The sequence below is a fragment of the Protobothrops mucrosquamatus genome, unplaced genomic scaffold (assembly GCF_001527695.2).
Source record: "Protobothrops mucrosquamatus isolate PMUCROS unplaced genomic scaffold, P.Mucros_1.0 scaffold1, whole genome shotgun sequence".
Taxonomy (NCBI): Eukaryota; Metazoa; Chordata; class Lepidosauria; order Squamata; family Viperidae; genus Protobothrops; species Protobothrops mucrosquamatus.
In genome coordinates, this window is record NW_015386388.1 from 528,979 (window position 1) to 540,710 (window position 11,732).

Sequence of the window (11,732 nt, forward strand, 5' to 3'; positions counted from 1 at the left end):
TGGGTTCTATGGGACCTTCATTCTCTGACTGGGTAGTTCTCCAAAACCTGGACAGTGTACAAATTGTCATTAATTGTAATCATTTAGGAAACAGGACAAAGATGTTATTAAATTCTGGAAAAAGCTAAGTATGATTTGGTTTTTAACTGGATTGGAGGCTATCAGGAAAATCTCTGGCTAAACACATGTGAGAAATGGAAAAATGTCCCTGAAGAAGAGAACGACAAACCCTTTCCATATTGTTACCTAGAATGTTACATGGATCTGTTCATAAAATCAAGGATCAAGCTTGTCTCAAGGGAGTCATACTAAATATTTTGATTTGTTAACATTCAATTTGGGTTCAATCTGAATTTCAATTATATCAGTTTAGTTTTTCTACTGTCCCATCCAATTTCTGGCCAATAGCACATCGCTTGAGACAAGTGCAGATCTCAGTTATCTAAGCTGCTGGCCATCACTTTATCTTATGCTCTTGATTCCTCAGTTTACCTATATACTAAATGAAGAAGGGTGCCCTACTGATTCTTTAGGGAAGAACTTAGATCTTATGCTCCAAAATTCTATCTTGAAGATACAGGGACTTTTGTTCTTCAGCCCTAAATGAAAATATTTGAGATTAAATTAGTAAAATTGCATGATAGTGTTCACCGTGCACATTTACTCTTTGTGCTCAGGTATCTCTAAAATAGAGAGTAGACTTGGGATATGAGCAATGCTGATAATGAATTAGGGAAAGTGTTTATAATTGTCTGAGGTAAGGCCAGCACTAAAGAGTAGATGAGAATCAATACAGTTTAAATTAAATACAAACTGTTAATATGATTGCTTCTTATGAATAGCTTCTACCTGTGAATAATTTCTGCCTTCTGAAATTACAGTTCAATATCAATCTTTGATGAAGCTACTGGGCTAGAGTAAATATTTTAGGTCTCCTAGGAGTTCAGTTTTTCACCTTGGTTAGAAATTAGAAGAATAGCATGTAGTTCAGAAGAGTCTTGATAGAGAAAGTAAGACTTGGGAATAGTTTAATCAGTGAGCTTGGGATGCTGTTAATATCAATATCTCAATAACCGGAGTTCTGGCCACTCACCTTGATGATTTCAAGAATGAGTTTAACAATTCTAGTTAGGGCGTGAGATTTGTGCAACCATGGATAACCTGGAAGGAGATCATATAATCAGAAGATATGGTCAAGTAGGGTAGGGGAGGTGACACGTTAATAATACTGGGAAATAAATTTATTTTCTCCAAATAGAATACAATTCAATTCAATTTCATGGAATGGTTATATACCCATTAGTTTTCTTCCCAAAAGAAACATTGAGGTTTCACAGTCAATTTGCCAGATAGTTGAACTAAGATTTGCCTTATAAAAACAATGCTATACATGTCTGTTTAGAGATAAGTCTCATGGACCATAATTTATATGTTTAGGAATTCAAAGTAAAAGTGAGAAGTTATAAGACTGTGCATGTATAAAAAAATAAATGAAATGAAATAAAAACTATCTCAAAACAATGTTCAGTCAGAAATGTCAGACAATACTGCAATGTAAAACAAATACAAAACAATATAAGAGTTCAGCTGATTGTATACCAAAATGGATTTAAATATATTTTTCCAAAATGAAATATAAAGACCCAAATTTCATCTTAAGAAGGAAAGTCCAAGGAGATAAGTTTGTTCACCATAGCTGAATGAAGTTTTCAACCTGACTTTTAACCAATAAATCTTCACTTTAAGTTCACAAAATGAGTTTAGACAAAATTGTTCTTCATTTGTGAATCTTTTACAAGGATTTTAAGGCTACAGGGAATATATTCTTTCAAGCTTCTTGGACAAAGGGCAATATACAAATGTAAAAGAAAATGTGATAATTTTGCATCTTAAGGAGCTTTATGCAAATGAGAAGTCCAAAAGTGTAATATATGTATCAGTAGGTGCTCTTTTTTCAAAACAGGTGCCACTTCTTTTATGTAGTGGGATATGAACATATATCTAATTGTAATTGCTTGGTGTGTATATCTCACAATTCTGGAGCATCTTATTTCTGTTTACCAAAGACTTAGTTCCTTCACTCCTTTTTCTCTAACAATTATGTAACAGAAGAGCCAAAACATATATTAATTTTTTCCATCCAACAAGTGGATGGCAATATAAAAAGAGACTAAGATGCTTAATTTGCTATGTTCGGTCATATCCTAAAATAGTGTTTTAAATCGGCAGAAAATTAAATGGACTCTTTGTTTATTTTGAGATACTTTTTGAATCTCTGATTACTAGCATGTTAACAGAGCTACCTCCTCATGTTTCTTGTTGCTTTATAATTGGCATATCTTTTTAAAAAGCAGAGGAAAACCTTTTTTTAAAGTTTGTTAGGGCAATAAATAATAAATTTTTGCAACGGTGAAATATCAAAAAACCAGCGGCTTTTAAAAACACATTTTTTTTCTAAATATCCCCACCACCACCTTTTCCTTATTGCAAGAAACTAACATTACATTGCATCTGAAAAAGATCTTGTACCATAATATTTTTAAAAAGCACATCCTTTGACTATGGATGTTTCCAAACATACTATTCCTAGCACTGTTGATCAAAGGCAATGTCCCTTGTAGACTTCTGAGATAAGAAAAATGAAGATAGAGATGGGTTACATTTAAAAGAAAACAATATTTTCTCCTATGATTTCCATAAATGAGATTGTATGTTGGTTCAGTAAAAGCTTTCCCTGAAAGCACCCATTGAGTGACAAAACAAAACATCACATTACTTTATCACTTTGAGGAACTTACAGTGTCTTTGCCTTGAACAGTTTTGACTTTAAATTGTGTATTTAGATATGAATGTCCAGCTCATATAACAAAAGCTTATGTCCAGTTATTTATGTCCTTATGAACCTATGTCCAAGGGAAACAATGTAAAAGACTTGGACATCTTCACTTAGTTCTTAACTATGTACATAGACTGGTCATGCAAACAATATGACATTTCTACAGGCAGAAATTTAAAATTTGCACAAAACTTGCTATAAGAATATTTCTCTCTCCTCCTCTCTTACATCTGTAATACACATAGATTTTTTTTTACTTGCTCTCCATCTCCTCATTTCTCCCTCCCTTCCTCCCCCCTCTTTTCTTTTTTTGTAACTTCATCTAGCAACATGCCACTATGGGTTCCCCTTCCTCTAGACACAACAATATTAGCATCCTATACTTGCAATGAAAAAGCTATTACTTGAGTCACCCACTGAGAAATGCTCCACAATCTTTGCTCAGTAGAGTCCCATGATTGCAATGCCAACATCTTTGGATGGCCGGCGGTCTTTGACCAAAAAGTTGATCATGCTCTCTGATTTGATGAGCAGGTTGCAGCCTAAAAAGAACACCCCAAAGATGACAGTCAATGAGAGAACACAAAGAACAGCAATCTGGACCACTCGGGTGATGAAGAGGTTCCTTTCATCTGGGAGCAGGACGGATGCCCCTCCATCGCTGGCCACCATTGTTCCTGTCCCATTGCAGCAGCCAATCAAAATCCCCAGATCTTGGGATCGATTGGAGTACATCCCTTCTTCCAACAGTGTTTGGTTAAATAAGGTCCCATTCATTCTGTATTTCAATCCTATGGAAGTTCCAGAAAAATGAGAACAATAAGCTTTTTTTCCTGAGTGACCCTAAATAATATAAGGACTCCTCAGTAGTCAGCAAGGCTTCTTGATCTTCTTGCACAAAGGCACTGTCAGCACAAGAAAGTAGACAGCTGTAAAAGGACAAGGAAACAGTTCCACCAACACCACACCATCCAATCTTTAAGAGAAACGGGGCAATTCCAAATGTCAGATTTCCAAGCAGCTGGGAGCATGTGCTGTCAAACAGGCTGGAATCTCAGGAGATGCACGTTGCATTCTACAGTAAAGTCTCTAAGCAGCATGATAAAAACAACTTGCAGGGAAAAAAACTCCACCCCGAACTGATCCTAAGCACCACCTTCATCCACCACTACAGGCAGAGAGCTGCCAGTCTGCTAACAGTCCTTCTCTATCCAAAGCTCATGTGCTGATAGGATGCACCAGCATTACCAAAGGCATAGAAATCTTTTCTCCAAAGAGCTCCTGAGTGCTGTGTATAAATCCATTCTTTTGCTGTATCTAATCACTAGCTTATCAGCTGCAAGTCTAGTTGACAACTGTTCTCCCTGAGATTAGCAAAGAATATCTTTCCTTACCATTTTAAAAGGAAAGACCCTGCAGGGGTTTGAGCCTGAGAAGTTTCTTTCTCAGACTCTTTGTTGAGAGAGAGATCAAAGATCACCTGGTCAGCCTTTTTCCAGTCTTTAAAAAGAAATGTGGTTTTTTTTTTAATAGCCTGGTCTAGTTTCAATATCCCTTATTAGTATAGTCTCTAATGGATATTTGCAAGCATTTTTCCTTGCTGTGGACTGTGGAAAGGGTGGGAAGCTGATCTGAGGATTCTTTCATCAAAGTCCACCCCAGGTTATAAGTACAGTATGCAAAGAATTTATCCACATTTCTTATGCATCATAAAAAGTGCTTTCCCCAAATAGTGCCTCTGTTTAGAATGAGATTCAGGTACTCTTCCTAAGCTAGCACTACCTTTGTAGGTGATTGCTTTTGTTTTATTTATCTGTTATGTTTATGAAAAGCCTAAGAAAATTATTTTCTGGGCTATTTTTACCCTACAGGAGACAACTACTGTACTATAGTAGTACAACTGATTAATATGACTAAATCCGAGCAGTATTCCAGTAGATCTATAATTGCAGAAGAGGAATCAGGCTGTGTGCTGTCATTTATATGTTGCTCTTGGACTTCCCAGAGACAGATGGGACCATTATAGAAACAGAATGTAGATTAGATTGTTTGTGATCTGATCCAGGATCAACAGAGTTCTTCTTATATTCTTACAATGTAAAATTCTTAATACCATAATGTGGGATGTAATTTTTTTTTTGGGGGGGGGGTATAAATAGTTTTTAGTAAAATTAAAGCAATGACCAAATATGTAACATAGTGTTCAGAAGAGTATATGTTGATGTTTTTAAAGCATTAAAATGTTTTAAAATAACATTTTAGTGCCAAAGTGCCTAGCATGAATGCTACAGGAAAGGAATACTACAATGATTATGTCGCCACTAACAGGACTTTGCCTCGAATAATTTTGTCCCACCCTTCACTTTCTGAGACATCTGAAACAGCTCCTCTAAAGAGGACCTTATAATTCAGTATTGTAAGTGGGAGAAAGTAATCCTTCAGAGCTTCTGGGATTAGTTGAATGGAATAAATAATCCTGACATCTTAAAATAAAAAAGAGCTAAAGATCAACCTTTTCTCACCTGGTGGTCCTCTATGCATTGGACTAAATCTCATTCAATCCTCATTCTGCAAGAACAAATTGTTATGCTGGATAATTACAATGGAAAGTGTGCTCCAATGTATCTAATACTGGTGTGGACACATTTAGAATATACAGTTTAATTATGCTAAATAATGGAGAGATGAGAATCCTGATGGGCCAACAGGCAATGGCCTTAGTTTCACTTTTTACACGTTGAGGCAGAAAAGTTCTGAAGAAACAAATGGCCTTAAGGAAGGAGTCATATCCAAAATCTATAGACTTTCAATAAATCTATTTCTTTAGCACTTCCCTGAGTCCATAATAGCAATTCTCATGCATGTCTTTATAGCCAGAACTCACTTAAGGCTCAGCTGTAATTAATCCACTATATTCCAAATGGTCCTGTTCACAAGGAGAACTGAAACTCTCAAGTAGCCTTTCCACTCCCAAGGAGATTCCTGTTTTGAAGTCCTTAGATGAACCTTGTTGCCAAAGATACAAGAGTATAGAGATACTTACAAGAGTATAGACAGGTTGAATAAAAATCTTTTATTGCTTGGACCTTGGTTCACTATAAGCAATCAGGCGGTATGATTTTGGAATAGTTGCCAACATGTTCAGGTTGGGAATTAGAATTAGAAGTGTTAGAACACCCACATTCAATTCAATTTTTCTCAGTATCAGTTGTATGTTTAAAAAAGTAGCTAGGAAATTGGCTTTGCCTGACTATGTGGATTTTATTTTTGCACGCAAGAGGGCAGCAAGACAACAGAGACCAAATGAGATCAAGGCAGGCTACATTTAAGTGAAAAACTCATCCCCGTGTTCATTAAAGAAGCTCAAGTGCTTTCAGTCAGTTTTGAAACTCCTTTTTCCAAGAGATTCCTGACATTCTGTTTTCCCATCCCATTATGCCTTTTCTTTTTGATAAAGTATTGAGAGTATCTCGTTTAATTAAATAGGTAGCAAGCACCAGGAATTTTTACTTGCATTCTGTTTTCCAATGATAAGGCATTCAGATGACATCCTTGTAGAGTAAAAATATTCAGGACATCATCCAGAAAATGATGAACTATTAGCCCCCTCCCACACCTCCTTGTTTAAGTTCCAAATTAAATTTCTTCAGTCTTGGTTAACATCTAGTCCCTTTGCCTTGATTTGGAAAGTTGTAAGGAATGTCTGCTGAAATCTCAGAAGGAAGGGATAAGGGACCAGTTGCTTCCCATGTTTAACCAAACCAGAAGTAGCCAGTAAAATTGTATAATAGATTTAAATTTGATTTAGTTTATATGATTTATACCGCTAGTAGAATTCAGTTTTTCTAAATTAGAACTGCAGGAAGCAATTTTTAAAGCATGATGTAATGTTATACATCACACCTTACTTATACTATGCTTCATAAAGAATTTAACTCTATTCTCTGAATTTGTATCTGATACTTCTTGGTCACTTAAAAACTGTTCTGCAATTGTCTCTAAAGAAATGATTGCTATACAAATGCTTAGATAAATCAAAAGTTCCAAGAGGGCTATGCAAAGCTCTAAGTGGATATGCAAAATAACCTGTCTAAAATCAGCTTCAAAAGAAGAGCATTTATGTAAATATTTATCCAAGGATTATATACTTCTATGAGATTTTTGCCATTTGTACATTTGTAGGGGATGATGGGAGATGATACAAAGGTGGGCAAGGCCAAGGTATAACTTGCTGGATTAAGGCTAAATCTTTCTCCAGGCAGGTAGTGGGGGGGGGGAGAGGTTTGAGATTGGGAGGGAAATGCCACAGCCCCTCTAAACTTCTTCTCTTTCCTCAGAGCTACAGTTCCTATTTTCTGAATCAATTGCGACAATGATCAATAAACCAATCCAAAAGAAAAGAAAAGAAAAGAAAAGGAAAAAAAAGAAAAGAAAAGAAAAGAAATAGTTTGTGGTGAGGAATTGGCGCCAGTTTGAATGGGATGATTGCTGCTATTTCTTTAAATTTGTCATTAAACCAAGGGTCAAGTAGGTTTAAAGGAGGGGGGTCTTTCTCACGTTGTTTATTCATGTAGTTTTCTTATAATAGCTCCACTACAGTAAAGATAATTAGACGCAGGAGGAATAGAGAGGTTCAGAGTTCATTCCGCCACTAAAAGGAAAAAATAGTGGCCAATGAATTTAGGCACTGGGGGAGGAAATCTTTGCCAGGGATAAAGGGTGTACAGCAGTGGCTGGCAGAGGTTGTCTCCTCCCCTGCCAAGTCCCCCCTCTTTCTGGGAGGGGTGGAGAAAAGGATCCTACGAAACTGCGACCTCGGCGACCGGCTGGGGTACTCCGTGGCTCCCATCTGACAGCTGTTTCCTCTCTCTGGCCGCGTCTGCCCGGTCTTCGGATCTCTCGGTGACACCGCTTGCTAGAACTTGGCTGGTCTTCGGGGCGGACCTTTCGGAAACAGACTGCTCCGCTCCGCTCCGCTCCGCTTCGCAGTTTTGTTAAGTTGAGACCAGGATGGGCAAATTTGCCTCCCCTGTGCTTCTGGTCTTTAGGCTGCTTCTGCTCTCCGCCGGAGTCTGCGGTAAGTTGGGAACACCCGCCACTCCCCTCTACGGTTCAGCTGCCGAGCGCCTTGGATGGACTGCTGATTTTCCGCCTCTTTCTCCCCCCCCCCAACCCGGTTGAAAGAAAGCGGGGAGGTCTCTTTCCTTCGCGTTTGCTGGCTGCGAAAGGGAGGTTCGAAACTTAATGAAAAATCTCTCAAGCGTTACCTTTTTTCCTTACTTTCCAGAACAACTTGAGGCACTTTTATGCTTTCATACACTACAGTACTCAAAATAAGGCTTGTTTTGAGTTCAGTGCTCCTTATGTTCAGGTCGGTATGTGCCGACGATTGCTTTCCTATATTAAAGGGATTGGGAATATTTTTACCTTTTGAAACAAAAGCCTGCCTTTCATGCATGATATTTAAAATATAACAGGACAAGTTTGTTTCCAAGTAACATCCATATCTGGTTCTTCCTGTCCCAAATTTGATAATATACAATAATAAACTCAAATCTGAAAGCTTGGAAAAGATTCTCACCGTAGTTCCGCCCTAGTTCAAACTAGAATGCTGCCCCACCCAGAGATATGTATAGATAGCAGGATGGGGAACTACCAGCCCCTAAAAGAGGTTGCTAGCTTTTTTTCCTACATTATTCTAATCCTAGTTTTATAACCATTGGAGCTGCTCTGGATAACTTTCCATTTTTCCAAACTGATTTTTTCCCCTTAACAATGCAGGTAAAAAAAATATACAGTACGATTGGCCTGTCCAGATTTGGGCTGGGGCCTTAGTGGAGGACAGAAATTAATACAATAGAGTTATTGCCTCTATTCTTGCGGATAGATACCGGTAGGTATGAAAATAGTATATTCCTCTCTACAGCAAGAATGGATATAATGTGATCTTTAAAGTTCCTTTAATTTTATTCAACATATGTTGGGGTTTAATCTTCTCTGGAGTAACAATTGACAGAATTAGCCGCAATTGGTTAGGTTCACACAACTAAGGCCAAAACCATGAAATCCAAACCATCAAGTTTCTGGGACTGGAAACAGAAATCCCAGTGGTTTACATTGCTTGCAGAAATGCAGTCTATGTCTTAGTCTTCCAAATTCCTCTTGTATTCAGATTTCAATCCAAAACATCCATTTTGTCTACCTATTCACTTACCTTCTACTTCACTTTCCTAGTTGGTGCTACATCAAGTCATGGAAATGAACAAAAAAGAAGGGATATAATGCCTTTGGGAAAATTAAATACGTGTGTGTGTGTGTGTGTGTGTGTGTGTGTGTGTGTGTGTGTGTGTGTGTATAAAAAGTCACAGAGAGGAGCCAGGAAGAAGATATTTCCATTTCTCCCCTCATCCTGCTCACTATGTATTTAGTTAGTGTGTTTCCAAACTGTGCATAGCCAGAGTCAGTAGTCATATATAATAAAACCAGGAGCTTTTTAGGAAGAAAAAAAGTGAAAACACAATAGATTAAATCTCTCTCAAATGCACCTACACAAACAGACACATAGAGATGCAAAGCAAGAGTCAATAATTCTAAAATGGTTTTCATCTCATACCCAGTCCATGTCTAAAGAAGCTTAAAGTTGTATTTGGCTCTTCTGATTTTCAAACCATGTTTTACTTCTTGTCTTATAACTATGTTCTGGCATATTTTACATCATTTGGTAGGTGGTGCTGTTAAAGTTTGGAATCTATCTCCTGCAATCTTCAGGCTGCTACAAACATGGCCTCTGAGGTCTGATTGCTGGGCACCATTCGGTGGCTTCTAGTATGAAGTTGCAGAGGTCAGCCCTTTGAAGTAGTCGAGACAAAAAGTACAAGTATTAACCCTATCTTTATTGTAAAGTTATCTTGATAGAAAGCACCTTTCCCCTCACTTATTTTTACTCTCCAGAAAACTAGGGAGGGTATCATCTGAGATGATGTTTCCACACCCCTCCTTCTTTTGGATTCAGATTTCTCTTATTAGACTGCTTTCCCCCCTGTTTACCCATGGTTATTTTCACAGCCCATCACAGTACAGTAGGAGAGACCAACAGTTGGATTCCATGGGGATTTGCCCATGTCATGCCTTGCTCATCACTTTCCATAACCCTTGCAGGATTTACGTGAGCCTCTTATGAACAAATCTTTAGTGCTTTTTGAAAGAGCATTGGACCTGTCTTTTTAACACAGGGTTATTGTTCCTTTGAAAGAATATTAGGCCTGTACTACCAGAAGATCACTTTTATTCAGGAAAGAAAATTGGATGGTGCCAATTGTATGCTACTAGTTCTGTCATCATTGGATTCATTTCAGATTTTTTGTTGCTTCTGCCAACAAAGGGATTTGCATGCCTGCTCTTTTGAATCCTTGTATTATTGTTAATTATCTCTGAGGAAGCAGCTAGAGTGTTGCAACTTGGTGGGATTGTTGTCTCAGAATCAGCAAAATGAGGATGCAATTTCTATCCCCCTCCCCCAAGTGAGGGGGAAGTGGACATCATTCCTTAGTATTTGTTGACAGCAAATGATTGTCCCTTCTTGCTGCACCCTACACACTTTCTACACCTGTTATTTGTGGGTCAGGCTATTTGTAAATACAAATTCAACATTCTTTCAGAAAATCACTATACCCATGGCCTAATAGGTAAAAGACATGGAACAAAAGTTGCACCATCTAGAAGTACCCTTATGATTCCTTTCTGCTTCACTCTCTGTTCTCTCTGTTCTCTGTCCTTGTTAATCAAATGACTAAAGCTACCACTTGATGCATCTTTCCAAATTTGCTCAATCTATGTTAGGCATTAGTGTTTATTTTCCTGCAGATGGAATGTTTGGTGGGAGGAAAAATGAAGCCAGTGGAATCTATTAATCCTTCGCAATAAGTAAGTATGGTTAGTTAGTTCATTGACCTTGCTATGTGACAACAAGGATTGGCAGTAAGGGTAGCACAATTCATGCCAGCATATTTTTCTCTTGGATCAAGGAGGTCAATATTACTCTGATTTGGTCGTGTGGAAGAGACCAATGAGTGCATTTGAATTTGACTGGCAAGGAATGGGAGAAATTATTTGGGAGCCAGATTGTTTGGTCAATATCTGAGTTAATTCAGTATGAACTAAAGAAAGCTTACCTACCAGTTCAGTAAGTTTTCAGGCTGGAACATAGTACAGAGTCAGGACTGATCATGCTTGTGGACAATTTCTAAGGATACGGTGATGTGGTGGTGGTGGTGGTGGTGATGAGGCCTTCCTTGATATCAGCTGCTTTCAGTACCATTGACTGGGATCTTTGGGGATAAGGAGTAGGAGCCAGGAGTAGGATTGTGCTGGTTTTCCTTTCTCTTAAGTAAGTTCCAGTTGGTGTTAGTGGTTTGGGGAGAGGGAGAGGTCAAGCTTTTGGCCTTTACATATGGGGTATACTAGGGCTTGAAACTCGTACTCTGTTTTAACATCTAGATAAAATTTCCGAGTGAGGTCAATAGCCAGCACAATGTCTGCTTCTTCAGTATGAGGATACTCAGCCATACATCTCAAACCTGAACTGGCCAAGGGATGTTGTTAATGTCATGTCTCAGTGCTTTGAGACTTTGAAGATCTAGACAGAGAGGAACAGGCTTTAATTCAACAGACAGAGAGGAACAGGCTTTAATTCAACAGTGCCCAAGGGAGACCACTGTACCTCAGATAGACGGCGCGGAGTCCCTCCTTGTGAAATGGGGGCAAGGGGTGCAAGTGGGCTTGTTGATTATATACCTGGCTCCCTGCTATGTATCAACAGCCCTGCCTGAGCTGGCTGACGTGATAGCCGGGGTGGCGGTTGGGACCCCCAGACTTATGGTCTTGGGGGATTTCAACC

The 11,732-nt window shown here is 38.4% G+C and overlaps 2 protein-coding genes across 2 annotated transcripts in view; one reads left to right on the forward strand and one right to left on the reverse strand.

Annotated features, from left to right (window-relative positions):
- Positions 1 to 3,277: 3,277 nt before the first annotated feature.
- RPRML (reprimo like) lies at positions 3,278 to 6,386 on the reverse strand. Its single transcript, XM_015832189.1, has 2 exons — positions 6,347 to 6,386; positions 3,278 to 3,627 (listed from the first exon to the last, which is right to left on the reverse strand). Exons 1-2 carry the CDS (start codon positions 6,384 to 6,386, stop codon positions 3,278 to 3,280), a joined length of 390 nt encoding a protein of 129 aa, XP_015687675.1.
- Positions 6,387 to 7,830: 1,444 nt separating this feature from the next.
- The window catches only part of ITGB3 (integrin subunit beta 3), a 73,113-nt gene continuing 69,211 nt past the window's right edge, over positions 7,831 to 11,732 (forward strand). The window contains exon 1 of the mRNA XM_015832215.1: positions 7,831 to 7,913. Coding sequence (XP_015687701.1) covers positions 7,847 to 7,913 — 67 coding nt within the window. The 5' untranslated portion in view covers positions 7,831 to 7,846. The remainder of the gene's footprint in view (positions 7,914 to 11,732) is intronic.